The sequence below is a fragment of the Hippocampus comes genome, unplaced genomic scaffold, assembly GCF_001891065.2.
Source record: "Hippocampus comes isolate QL1 unplaced genomic scaffold, H_comes_QL1_v1.1 scaffold1, whole genome shotgun sequence".
NCBI classification, from domain to species: domain Eukaryota; kingdom Metazoa; phylum Chordata; class Actinopteri; order Syngnathiformes; family Syngnathidae; genus Hippocampus; species Hippocampus comes.
The window spans coordinates 769,029-783,003 of record NW_017805010.1 but is presented as its reverse complement, the minus strand read 5'-3'; the positions used below and the strand labels follow the sequence as shown (position 1 = coordinate 783,003).

Below are 13,975 nucleotides of genomic sequence, written 5' to 3'. Positions count from 1 at the left end.
CGAAACGATAGTAAGTCATAATAATAAGAACCTGCATTGTCTTTGTCCCTTTTTCTCTTTTTTTTTCTTTCTTAAATAACATTTTGTGCCTAACTACTGTATATCAGTACATTTTGGACTATAAAAAACGGAAGTAACTGAGCAACACTGAGCAGTTTGATTGATATGTAAACATTTGTGTCATTGTATAATTTTCAACAGCTCAAGGTAATATATATCCTACTATAAACTATAAGTGGCATGACATTGTGGTCAAAGCAAAACCTAAAGTACAAAGTGGGTATCAGGTTGAAAACATCATTGCTTCTTAGTTGTATTGATTTGATGCATAGTCCTCTTCTTTGTGTTCATGTGCCTACTTGCCCATACATCCCAGTTTCCCAATGCCCAGTGCGCTTTATGGCTTTTTATTCCTATCTGACTCTACTGATGGTTCATATAGGGATGGAAGCCATGCACCGCGCTGGAAGCACACACAAGACACTGGAACACACGCATACAATACACTAATCTATATTGTGTATTTATAGATGAGCGCTCAGGAGAAGAGCTGTCACACACAGTGACACTCTCTCACATTTATGGTGAATATGTGAACCTCTTCAGCACGTCCTCAACACACATAGCTGGTGCTGAACCTCAAACAAAATTGATATTGATCTCAACAGAGAGGAAAAGTGGACTCTGATGAATCAGATCAATTTGAACCTGAGAAGCAGAACTCTTTCCAGGGGACCTGTCGCCAAAGTAACACAACGAAGAACCATTTAGTTACCAATATTAGTTCTTGTTCTTCATCCCCGTGGTGTGAAGTGACTTGGCGGTAAGTAATCGTGAAAACAATAGTAGTGTGTCAAACAGTGGCTAAGGCTGTTTATTTAGCTAACTGCAGTTGGGGTCAAACCTTTACCGTATATTGCAATTCATGTTAACCACAGTTCAAAATTCCTGCTTAAAATGTAGAGAATGCAAGAGTCTACTGGAATGCTCAAATATCTGGAAGCGCAAACGACTGTGCTGCTGTATAGGTTTGCACGAGTCAAATAAGGTTAAACCACAAGCTGATTTCGTCTGTGAAATTAGTTTATTACAGTTACAACGCTTTTTTTAATGTGGAAGGAAAAGGAGGTGTTTATTCATGTTGATGGAATTCATCCAGTGAATTATTGGAAGGAAGAAGGTGTTCACGAGATTCGAAAACTGCTATCACTGACAATGTTGAAGTGGTCAAAAATATTTCTACGATATTGGGTTCTATTACCATCTTTTTCGTCATGTTCATGTTAAACGGTAAAAACTATTTAAAAATCCTTGTCACGTGGAGTTAACAAATCAGTTGAGAAATCACACACTATGAAACTAACTTTGAAAAAACATGGGCGAAAAGAAATCACTCGTTTTGTTTTAGTCGACATTTTCCTCGTAGTGTCCCTCTGTGCATCAATCACACTGTGAGAGATGTAGAATTTAGTCACGGGGGTGTGCAAATCCAATGTTTTTTTTTTTTTCTGATGCCAACTGGACAATAAACTTGAGCCATTTAACGTTGTCAGTGTCGTCTTTATTTCTTATCATAGACGGTGGGGTGACACCGACTAACGTTCAAAATAGTTCATACAACGAAAAGTATTTAAAATAAATACACGGCGTTGTGGGTTGTAATCTGCTTTTGGATTGCTGCTTGACAATTTTGTTTATCCTCTGGCGCTACCCTCTGGATAAACTTCGCATATTTTGGCTGTACTGTAGTAATTAAACGCACCCCGCGACCCCTGTGAGGATAAAGCGGATCGGAAAATGAATGAATGAAAGAATAATTAAACGCAGCCAATCCTCTTTAAAGTAGTATCTCCGTCTCAAATGTTCAAAAGTTCTCACAATGTATCCAATAATATATCTGTCATTGTATATTAACAACAGAAGAGATGGCCTCCTTTCACGAGGTAAACGCGATTTGTTTTCTTTCTTTTATCGACAAAACCGAACACCCTGTTCACAAAATAGACTGAATAATATATCGTTTGAATGTATGTTTCTGAATTTTTTTTTTTGGGGGGGGGGCGGGTTTCCTAGTTGAGATGCCCACAATATGCATCACGATCCATTATTGATAAAAGAAGCCTGTATGTTATTGTTTTCTTTTTTCTCACAGAAAACGGAATTTTTAAATCCTGCATTTTTTGATCCTTCAAAATCAAATCATTAATAATCATCTTATGACATTTACCAGTGCCAGCAGACCGCACTGTTCGTTGTTCCTTTCTATCTACTTGGCGGTGGGTAGTTGCCATAGACGGCCACTCGCTTGTTTCTACACTAGATGGCAATATGCACTCAAAAGTGGTTGCGAGTCCGCAAAAAGGACAGAAGAAAAAGAAGTTAACAGGACGTGACGCAACCCCCTCCCTTCATGAGTGCCCCTCCACGCGTTGATTGACAGTGTTATCAAAGAGGTGCTGGAATGTTAAATAACTTATTTCTTCTGCCATCCACCAGGGCATAATTTCACGTGGGGAATTGTGAGACTTACCGTCTACGTTCGTACATGCTTTTTAAAAAAATAAAAAGAGGAATAAATATTTTAGCGAAGAAAACAGTATGGCAAAGCGGAGTGGATGCAAGAAGGCAGACGTCAATACAAAGAAGCTGAAGCAAGTGCTGAAAGCAAAGGGTGGAAAAACAAAAGAGACGTCCAAGAGAAAAGATGCAGGTAATCTGGAACAAACAACACTCTGCTGTATGACAAGTCCGAACTCCATTTTACGGAACGCGTATTTCACAATGTAATTATACTGTTTTTGTGACATACTGATACCATGTCAATTGAAAGCACAGTTACAATTCTACTAATCGTAAAGTATTACAAAGACCTTCGTTGCTATACACAGCCCTTATGATTTTGTTAACCCCATGAAATGACTTCTTATTTAAACTGAAATTCTTGACAGGAGTTTTGGCACCGCATAGCGAACTCCCACCATACACCGGGGTCACTGCCTGGCTCACTACCCCTGTCCTGTCCCATCCCGTCTTGATCTGTCCTATTTGCTGCTCGTATGCTATACAGTAGTTGCCATATTAGTGTACTGATATTGTTCTCTGTAGCTCAGTGGTCTCTTTACTCTCTGTCTGACTGATAAATACTGATCGCAATAGAAATCACAGCAATTGGAGTATATTGAACTCTCCTATTTCACAGCAGAATGATTCCATCATTAAAAGACAAACGGATCAAGCATTTGCAAGACTAAGCAAAACAAAAAAGGTTTAGAAAATAAATGATCAATCATTCCGAAACTAAACGGTGGGAATGGTTTCCTGCTGTCTCGGAAGGTGCTGATGGCAGTGCAAAAGAGGAGGCGATGCTCAAGAGGAGGGTTATTCCGAAACCACGTTCCTCCTCAGGCCACGGAATTGGGAATACCACAAAAATTATCACCAGCAAACACTTCCAATCCCAGGTGAAGGTGGAGGATCCACCCAGCAACAATAATTATGATGAAAAGATGAGCTCAGCAGCCCCAGTGACAGACGATGTAAAGGAAGAAGAGGAGGAGGAGAGTGAGGAAGAGGAGGATGACTGGGAGGAGGTGGAAGGTGAGTAAAGAAAACTAACAACATTGTACCTGTCCTTGCTTTTCAGTTAACATGTGTTTGTGTTTTGTGAGAACTGGCTGAGCCTCTGAGTCCAGCTGAAACCCCAGAACTCGTCCTGCCATCTCAGCCTGTAGAGATCGAAATTGAAACCCCAGAAATCAGGAAAAAGTAAGAGAACACCACAAAACTTTTTTTTTTTTTCAGGAAATTATGTCACCAATCACTAGCTTTCTTGTGCATCAATACCTATCAACCAGCACTAGGGGACAATGTCACTCCACAATCTGTTCTTGTGTCACAGTCCTAGCTTTCCAAAGTGTTTTCCAAGGATGAGCTGTTACATTAGTTGTAATATTATTTATTATTAGTTGTATTTTGTTTTTCAATGCAGTGATTAATTTCCCTTTACTTAAAACATTGCCAGTGCAGTTAGTGCGGTGTTTTCTGCATAGCTATGGTTAATATTTGTTTCATCTTAGGCAACTGGCTAAAGTAAAGCTTCTCTTTTCTCAAGAAGACTTTGAAACAGTAATTCATGCCTTTGTCACATCTCTGCTGGATTAATATAATGCACCTTACTTTGGAGTGAGCCAATCCTCCGTTAAGCGTCTCCACTTGATCCAAAATTCTGCTGCTCGCCGCTTGACCGGTACTCGTAAGAGGGAGCACATAACTCCTATTGTGGCATCCCGTCACCCCTTAAAATTCATTTTTATTCTTTGGCTTTTGACTCTTGATTTTTAGTTTGACTGTTTTTGTGCTTGCTGTTGCCTTCGTTATTAATTTATTGTTTTATTGTTTGTTGCCGTATTAATTCTTTATGCTCCGTGTACAGCAGCACTTTGTATACAGCGGAGGTTGTTTTAAGGTGCTCTATGAATACATTTGAGTTGCGATAGTTGTTAATATTCAAACATAAAATACTCTGTAACAAATGGCATTGTGACATAATTTTTTTTCTCTAGGCTGCAAACTAGTTGAGCCTGATCCAAGAATGCTGATTGCAGCCTAGTCGTGTACACCAGGGGTCCCCAACCGCCGGTCCGCGGACCGGTACCGGTCCGCAGGGCATTTGGTACCGGGCCGCACAGAAAGAACTTGCCTTAATTCCGTTTTATTTCGGAATACGAAAGGTTTTATTTTGAAAAATTACCGGATTCTCCGTTACATCCGTCTGTGTCACGCTTGACACACGTTTTGTTGGGTCTGCACTTTGCAGACCCCTGGCAAAGGCCAAGCTGGGACATGCTAGTTGTATGCTATGGTTGTAATAGTTGTACAAGATGTAACGGTGGCCCAAGACTTTTGTTTGACCCAGACATGTTATGAAGATCCTCTATTCATATTTTCAATTTTTGAAACACTCTGCATTAATTTCACATATCCTCATATTTACAACTTTCTTAAAATTCCACTTCTTTCATGTGCTTTCAAATTCTGCTTTTCATAAAAATGGTCCCTTGTTGTGAGTCATCATCATTTGTGGTTGTCCAGACAGAAGAAAAAGGCAGAGTTTGAGATGTACCTGAGACGGATGATGAACCGTTACAGGAAGGACCTGCTGATCGACACGCACAAGGTGAACACACCTGCATACGCTTTTGTTGTTAGCATCCCTCCACACTCGCTCTGTGAGTTATTGCGAGATTCTTTTTGTGCTCCGTCAGGTGCACCTCATGTGTCTCTTAGCCAGCGGGATGTTCCGCAACCGCCTGTGCAGTGAACCCGACCTGCTGGCCGTCACGCTGTCGATGCTTCCTGCTCACTTTAGCGCGGTCGCCAAGGAGCGTAAAGACCAGAACTACCTCTCTGGGCTGCTAAAATGGTGTGTCCACGCAAGCAATACTCCATGGAGTTATTGCGCCGTTTAAGTCAGTGATTCCAAATTTGGGAGCCTTTGTTCAATAAAGGTTGGGAAACACCTCTTCAAGGGGAAGTCCAGTTGACTATCCTTTTCTCATCCATCTCGGGTGGGGGGAGGCATTTTGCGGTTGACTTCATTCATATTCTATTAACGAAATTGAAGTCTGTATCATTAATTTGAATATATTAATTTATGTCCCGGAATGGGCTGTTGGGGTTACTTTGTAGGCTTAAAAAAAAAAAAAAAGCCAAAGCAATTACCAGTACTCTTATCTTAAATGTGAATAAAATCACAATTGGTACAGTGTTTGAACTGCTCACAAGTGTTAAGTAAAGGGTCGTTTTTCTTCCAGGTTTCAAGCAACTTTCACCCTCAACCCCAGTCTTCCCTATGAAGAGCGTCCAAACCCTCGCACACTGCTGGAGAAACGTCTGGCAAGCCTGTCGGCAAAGAACCACCAAGAGATGACTCATGTCGGTAGTTCACCTCCACCAGTGGAATGGAACGATTCAAATAAACGCCGTTGATGTAGTTATGATCTTTTCGTGTTTCCTGTAGCTGTTTATGCTGGTCTTGAGGTCTTTGCAGCTCTTCTGCCGGTTGGTTCTTTCTCTACAGCCTGTTCCTTTCAAACCTCCACCAGCCAAGGTAACACCACCATTTTATAAACACTCATCACACACTAGCCAATGGGATGCCAGGATGATGCTCGGTATTAGCCAGTGGCAGAGCAGCTACAAGTATGTTGCGTTCAGGAAACTCGGAGCTGCGAGTTGCGACCCATACTGTATTTTTACCTTTCGTATCTTGAAATTTCTTTCGTAACTAGAGGCAATATTTTCCTGTTGAGGCATTTCGTAACTTTCATGTGACATTTCGAACGAAGAGTCGTTCGTAAGTAGAGGTACCACTGTACTGCACATGTATGGTATATAAGCCATCCATCTATTTCAATACTGCTTGTCCTTATTAGGATAAAATAATTAGTTGCAATTACTATTAAATGCAATTTTGCAACAAGAAAGGCTTACTCCTCACCTGACGTGTTACCTTTTATAAATACATAGGACTCCTGTCTCTGCAGTTCAGTAAATAGACACCCATGGCCAGTATATGTAGAGATGATGAGATCAATTTTCTTATTGGTCTGACCTATATTTCAAGTACCGGTAATAAAAAATGCTTACTTATATCCATGTCACTTCAGGTAAGATCCTATTGTCATTCTGCATCTTTGCCTGTTATTGTGTTCCTGTGGGATGTATATTCACCATTTTTTCATGTGTTACAAATAAATCCGTGTCTCCAGGGCAAAGAGGCCACAAGCGCCACTATCTCACCAGCAAAGACAAACCAAAACCAGGGAACTTCAAAGACCAGCTCACCTGAAAAGAAAGTCTCCCCGGGCTCTAAGAGGTCAGCTGAAAGAGCAAAGATCGACGGAGACAGGGGAGGGAAAAAAGCAAAGAGAAAACCATCTCAGGGAGAGGAAGAAGAGGGGGCAGAGAAAATGATGTCGCCAGGAGGCCCAAGACCAAAGAACTCCAAACGGCGTAGCATTGCATCAAAGGTCAGCTACAGGGAAGAGAGCAACAGTGACAGTGAGGAGGAACTTAGTGATGAAGACTTTCAAGTGTCCCCTGAAGAGGACAGTGACGATTCAGAGATTGGGACCAAATCTGCCAAGGGAGTAAAGGGTAAAGACAGCAGAAAAAGCAAAGATATAAACGACACTAAGAATATAGCCCAAAAGAAAAAGAGCAGTGTAGGGAAAAATGAGGATGGAGAAAAGGGACTGGCGGCCAGCAAACCAAAGCGACAGAGTGCGAAGAAGAACAATGGTGTCGGAGCTGATGAGTGGTTGGAGGTGTTTGTTGACAAAACCTCCTCCTGGGTGTGTGTGGATGTGGAGCACGGGGTGGGCGTGCCTCACCTCTGCTCCCAGAATGCAACACGGCCCGTCACGTATGTGGTGGGTGTGGACGGAGACGGCTTTGTGAAGGACCTGGGTCGGAAGTACGACCCCACCTGGATGACGTCGAGCAGGAAGAGGAGAGTGGAAGAGGAATGGTGGGAGGAGACTCTGCAGCCGTTCCTGAGACCCGAAGATGAGCGGGACGCGAAAGAGGATAAAGAGGTGAACCATTATGAAACTTTTAAAAAGCCTCACGAATCATTGTACGCTCAAGCTTGATTTGATTGGCCATTCAGATGCAGAAGAAGCTGCTGAACAAGCCTTTGCCCATCTCCATCGCCGAGTACAAAAACCACCCGCTGTACGCGTTAAAGAGACACCTGCTCAAGTACGAAGCCATCTATCCCGACACAGCCGCCGTACTCGGATACTGCCGAGGAGAGCCGGTGTACTCCAGGTCAGTCAAACACTCAGGACACTTCGGTAGGAGGGACCGTCATGAACATAATTTAGGATGACCTCTCACATTTACTTTAGAAATGCTTTCAAACATTACGGAAACACTCTGATGAGCACGACTGCTTTTCTTTCACTCGTACACACTCCTGAAAGGCTCTTATGTTCTCCGATTGGCTGACAAGTTTCAGTTAAAAATATCCACTTGCACAGGCTAAAATTTTGAAAGGTTCTCCCAAGTCATTGTGTCAAAATCGCAGTGCCCTTTGACTTTCTTTAAAAAAATCGACTTCAGTCGTGCAAATGGAATATGACTTTTGGCTTGGGGAGTAGAATTGGTCATGTTCTTTCGTAATCAATAGTTTTTATTTCGTGTTTTTTTTTTTTAATCCCTGAAATGACTTCTAGTGGATTTTCGAGGCGTTTGAAGTGTTCATTCCTACTTTTTTCCCACAAAGATGGCAGCCACTTGTCACATAGCTCTTCTTGTACGCAACGCTGAAACGCTCTTGTACACAAATAGAATACATCTTCAAATAAATAAAATGTCAAAGCAATTTAGTGGCGTGTGTAAGAGCCGATTGGGAGTGTGTATGAGCAAAATGAATTCAGTCATTGATATGAAAGTCTTTTACTTGTGTGAATGAGAGCATTTCGATACTTAAGGTCATCCTGAATTGTATTTCATTCTTTTTCCTCCCATTCTTCAAAGATGATTACCGGGTAGTCTTTTCACTTTAAGCGCTCTGCAAGTGTGAGTCCAGACACTTTTTTTCATGCTAATGTGAAAAATTTTGACTGGTTTAAGGAACTCTTGATACAATGCTGCTATCTAAACACAACATCAATGTTATATTTATTTATTTATTTTAAGATTATTATTTTTTTGTTTACAATGATGCGCTCAAATGCATCAGTATCAGTGTGTTGTTTGTAATTGTAATGTTTATTCCGAACTTATTTGTTAATATATTATTGTCATTATTTCAATTAAGCAAGGAACACAGTGTCCCATTCTTGAGGCAAATATTATTATTATTACACATGATCATGTTCCTTTCTGCTAGAGATTGTGTGCACACGCTACATTCCAAAGACACATGGCTGAAAGAAGCACGAACGGTCCGAATAGGAGAACTACCCTACAAGGTGAGGCTTTTAGTGGTATACTCCATATTTTTCTATTTTTCCAAATTGTTGCTATTATTGTTTATAATATATAAGATCATATTGTGTGCTTAACAAGTTTATTAAGACTACCACCGAGTGTAAGGTTTACAGCGCATCCTGAAAGTATTCACAGCATTTCACGTTTTCCAGATTTTATGTGACAACCTCATCCTAAAACGGAATTTTTTCCCCCTTCAAAATTCGACACACAACAGCCCCATAATGACAACCTGATTTTTTTTTTCTTTTCAAATGTATCAAAAATATTTGCTCAATACTTTTTGTTGAGGAACCGTTGGTGGTAATTCCAGCCTCGGGTCTTGTTGAATACGATGCCACAATCTTACCACGCCTATCTTTGGGCTTTTTCGACTATTCTTCTTGGAAGCACCTCTCAAGCTCCAAGCTCAAATTCTCAACCAGAGAATTTTCTTGCTTCGGATGCCTTTTGACAAACTCCAGACGGGCTGCCATGTGCCGTTTACTAAGAAATGGCTTCCATCTGGCCATTCTACCATACAGGCCTGATTGGCAGAGGACTACAGAGATGGTTGTTCTTTTGTAAGGTTCTCCTATCTCCACAGAGGACCGGTGGAGCGCTGACAGAGAATGACCATCGGATTCTTGGCCACCTCCCTGACTCTTTTCCGATTTCTCACTTTAGATAGGTGACCAACTCTTTGAAAGAGTCCTGGAGATTTGGAACTCCTTCCATTTAGATGATGGAGGCTACTGTGCACATTGCAAGCTTCAAAGCAGCAGAGACAGTCCTTTTCTTTACGCTTCACCGGATTTGTGCATTAAAACAATCCTGTCTCTAGACCCGTGATTCCCAACCAGTGGGCCGTGGCACATTAGTGTGCCGTGAGAGATCATCGGGTGTGCCGCGTGGTCCAGTGTCAGTTATCTGGATGAAAATTATTTTCTATTTTAAAAAAAAAAACGTTTTTGTTCATTTATCTTGGCAATCAAATATAGTAACAGGCAGAATAGAATGCCCTTCCACTGTGTGACAAAAGGTACATCATGAACCTGTGTATCCACTTTTTGGGAATCGTTTTGCTAAGTGGTGTGTCGTGACATATTTTCCGATGGGAAATATGTGCCTTGGCTCAATAAAGGTTGGGAAACACTGCTCTAGGCAATATCTTTGATATCATGCTTGGTTTGTGCTCCGACATGCACTGTCAACCCGTGGGACCTGATTATGATCAGTGGAAACATGATGCGCCTGAACTCAATTTTGACTTTGGTGGCAAAGGCTATGAATACTTAGAGGATGTATATGGGATTTCTTAAATTTTAATACATTTGCAAAACTTTCAAATGCACTTTTTTCACATTGTCATCATTGCTGTTGTGTCGAATTTTAAGGGGAAAAAATGCATTTATTTTTGGGTGGATGGAGGGAGGCGGGTGAGACTGTAACATACAAAATATGTCAAACGTTGACATATTTTGACAGGCATTGGTAGTGACCTCTTTTTTTTCATTTTGGTTTGTTTAACTCTCTCTGTGATTATTGATACACCAGAACATCGAAACACTTCAATTGAGAATATATTTTAAATGCCAATACAGTATATAGTTATGAATGTATGTTGTCAACCACTTTTATATTTCTTACTTATGATGTCAAATTATAATTATTTACTTGCATAATAAATAAAAAAATATTTTCGTGTGTTACTTCGAGTGTTACTTCTCTGAGAAGCCTAATGAGCTTAAAATGGTGAAATGTCGAGAGCTAAGCGAAAGTTGAAAGAGTCTACTACCTAATGCTGCATGGACTTTTGTCGTCTTTATGGATGGTATGCTAATTCTGCTTAAATTATCTCCCTGCGTTCTTTATCCCCTGTGTACATGTCAGATGGTGAAGGGCTTCTCAAATCGTTCCCGAAAGGCTCGGATGATGACTGAGCAGAAGGATGAAAATGACCTTGCTCTGTTTGGAGAATGGCAGACGGAGGCATATCAACCTCCCATCGCTGTGAATGGAAAGGTATTCAATGCTTGTGAATAGGCAACCTTTCTTTTGTATTGAAATGGAAACATTACCTATTCGACTTAGAAATGTTGAAAAGCCAAAAGCTTTCAAATACCTTTCAAAGATGCATTAAAATTAAGAAATTGCCTCAAATTGATTATTGTTTAATTTACTGACTTAAGTGCTCTATTATTTACTACTCATTGGTTGCTTTCAGGTTCCCCGCAATGACTACGGCAACGTCTACTTGTTTAAGGCCTGTATGCTGCCGGTGGGCTGCGTTCACCTCAGGCTGTCCAATCTGCACCGTGTGGCCAAGAAGTTAGACATGGATGCCGCCCCCGCCGTCACTGGCTTTGACTTTCACGGGGGGTATTCACATGCGGTGTAAGTCGCTTTTTTTTAATCACCTTCAAATGTCGTATGTTGATACACTTTTTGGTACATGTTGACAACACTAAGCAATGATGCAGAGCAGAAACAGTGTAGAGTAGGGGTCTCAAACTCAATTTATGTGCTGCTGGCGATAGTCCGGGTGTGTCAGGGACATATCAAGTACTTTGTATTCTACAAAAAAAGTATTCCCAAAAAGTACAACTCATCCAATCTTCACAATCTTTATTCATAACAGTTCGCCACATCAATGGTTTGTCAGAACATGAATACAATTTTTGACCTGATCCACTCTCACATCTAACTATTACTTTGCATACTCCTCAGAATGGCGAGTTGAGGAATGACTGTGTTATGACTGTTTTGGGCAAGACCGATGTGTGTGCATTTGATTTCCCGAAACCATGTGGATGGTATGATAGACAATGACTTCTTGGTCTTGTTGTGAGTTCGCTATGATGTGAAAGTCATGATTTAGGTTGACATTGACTGTAAGAAAGGAATGTTCTTTACTTCAAACAGATTCTTTTCTTTTTTGCATTCAGACCAATTGTATACTGCATTGATTCTTGAATATGTATTTTATTAATATATGGCGGAGTGTCAAGGCATCCAAGAATACTACATCCATGTGAAACTGTCAGTAAAACCACAGATATCAAAATTTCCATAGGCGTACTATGTAGGTGGCCACCATTCATTCATTATTCACAGAAGTGTTGAAAAAGCTCCTTTTTTTTCCCCTCGTGGTTTTAACAGTAGAGTTTTTGTGCCCAATCCTGCTCACTCACACACACACACACACACACACACACACACACGCACGCACATCATGATGACAACACCCTTGGCCTCGATAATTAATAGTACAGGAGAATAGTATATTTATTATTAAGCTGGTTTCCAATGTGTGTTCCAGCACTGATGGCTACATTGTGTGTGAGGAGCATGAGGAGATCTTAAGAGCTGCCTGGGAGGAAGAACAAGAGCTTCAAAAACAGAGGGAGAAAGAGGTGCGTGGGCGTCCACTTGTGGGAGTGTCATTGAAAAGTTGTTCATTGTTCGGCTAAATGGTCTTTTGGCTTTCATTTTTCAGAAAAGAGAAAAGAGGGTCATCTCCAATTGGACGCTGCTTGTCAAGGGCCTTCTGATCAGAGAACGTCTGAAGCAGCGTTACGGCAAGAAAGGCCAGGCCACCGGGGCCCTCGCTGCACCTAGTGCAGACGGAGACAAGTGTGATGGACTTTCATCGGATGAGGGGGGTGTCGGGGAGGAGGAAAATTCCAGCGCTAAATCTGTGTCAGAGACACTAGCTATGTCTTGGCCCCAAAACAGGCAAGCAGCGGAAGAGAAAGGGGGGAGTTTCAGTGGGCAGAAGACAAAGCGGGAGAGGAGAGGCAAAGAGAAACATTTGTTCCCCTTTGAGAAAACGTGATGCATGTATGTCAATTTGTACTTTTCAAGTCACCGTTCACTCCATGCTGCTCTGTATACACACTTTGTATGCCTACAGCAAGTCATAGGTGGTTTTATGGATGAGTAAATAATATGTAAAAATACGGTAATAAACATATTTTACATGTCGAGTTTTGGCTGAATAGAACCTGAAACGTGTCAATGTTACTGTTGTTGACAAGCACACAACTTCCATTTTGTCCATATCTTAACGGAGACACACTCAGCCTCCATCTCTTTTTTCCGTACTGTGGTGTGTATATAGTACACGTTTTTTTACAGCTGACATTTGCATTTAGGTTCTACAACGAAAATTATTTTTTGTAAGTGAATATTATTGGAATACGATTAAAATAAATAATGTTCAATGGTGTTGTCACTTTATTTGTAAGTATCTATGGTTATGTTTTTTTCAGCCCCAAAAAATTCCCCCAAGTCCTGGGGGCTACATTTTGTTTTTTGGTTGGGGGCGTAGTCAGCCTGTTGCAATTTTCAGCCAGTTTTTCTCATAGGTCACTGCAAATCCATGTTCGTTTGGGGAACTACATCATGATGTTTTCTCCTGATAATACTGTATCATAAACCCTGAGTACATCATAAGTATGTTAAAAATATCGATGCATGGGAGTCACAGTGCAATTTTGTGTTAACTTACCTGCCTCATGATGTATTAGCTAAATTATGTAGCTCACTGCAGAAACTAAACGTTGCGTAGCAAAAATGACGTTTTCGTCAAAGTATAATACAAATCCAGTACGTTTCGCAATATAAAATAGATCTGTAAGGTGACGTGCACATGAAATGTGACATCTACTTTTGTATTATTTACAAGGCCAAGCAAGGCGTGTTTCTTTTTTTGGGGGGAATAATTCTCAGCAGGCCTACTACATATTTATATTGTGTCGTTTTCGGAAAGAAGTGCGCCGAGGGTTAAGTTGTTTGGTTTCAAGTGTAACATTTAACAGCACTCGTATTTTACACATTTCAAGCTTCAACTACACACCCGCAGGTGTAGGTAAAATATCTTCACTTCATGTTGACTTATTCAAGCTTGCCAAAAGTAAAAACCTTCAGTTTATGTACTTACACCACTGTGGAATATGTCGAGTCTCAGGCGCGTTCCAGTCGCCTTTTCATT

The 13,975-nt window shown here is 40.9% G+C and overlaps 1 protein-coding gene and 1 long non-coding RNA gene across 3 annotated transcripts in view; both read left to right on the top strand.

Moving 5' to 3' along the window:
- LOC109511827 (uncharacterized) overlaps positions 1 to 1,544 on the top strand; it is a 55,473-nt gene extending 53,929 nt beyond the window's left edge. The window contains exon 4 of the long non-coding RNA XR_002167399.1: positions 1 to 1,544. This exon is cut by the window's left edge and continues 911 nt beyond it. This is a non-coding gene — a long non-coding RNA (uncharacterized LOC109511827).
- An 853-nt stretch (positions 1,545 to 2,397) lies between these two features.
- On the top strand, positions 2,398 to 12,965 carry xpc (xeroderma pigmentosum, complementation group C). Of its 2 annotated transcripts, XM_019863158.1 has the most exons (14): positions 2,398 to 2,710; positions 3,334 to 3,597; positions 3,669 to 3,765; positions 5,092 to 5,176; positions 5,265 to 5,422; positions 5,814 to 5,934; positions 6,020 to 6,109; positions 6,771 to 7,598; positions 7,673 to 7,833; positions 8,900 to 8,981; positions 10,873 to 11,004; positions 11,207 to 11,376; positions 12,302 to 12,395; positions 12,479 to 12,965. In XM_019863158.1, exons 1-14 carry the CDS (start codon positions 2,599 to 2,601, stop codon positions 12,815 to 12,817), a joined length of 2,733 nt encoding a protein of 910 aa, XP_019718717.1. In that variant the 5' UTR covers positions 2,398 to 2,598; the 3' UTR covers positions 12,818 to 12,965. The 2 variants fall into 2 exon arrangements, with proteins under 2 accessions (XP_019718717.1, XP_019718718.1); XM_019863159.1 differs by lacking the exon at positions 2,398 to 2,710 and having other exon boundaries at positions 3,464 to 3,597; positions 3,674 to 3,765.
- The last annotated feature ends 1,010 nt before the right edge of the window (positions 12,966 to 13,975 follow it).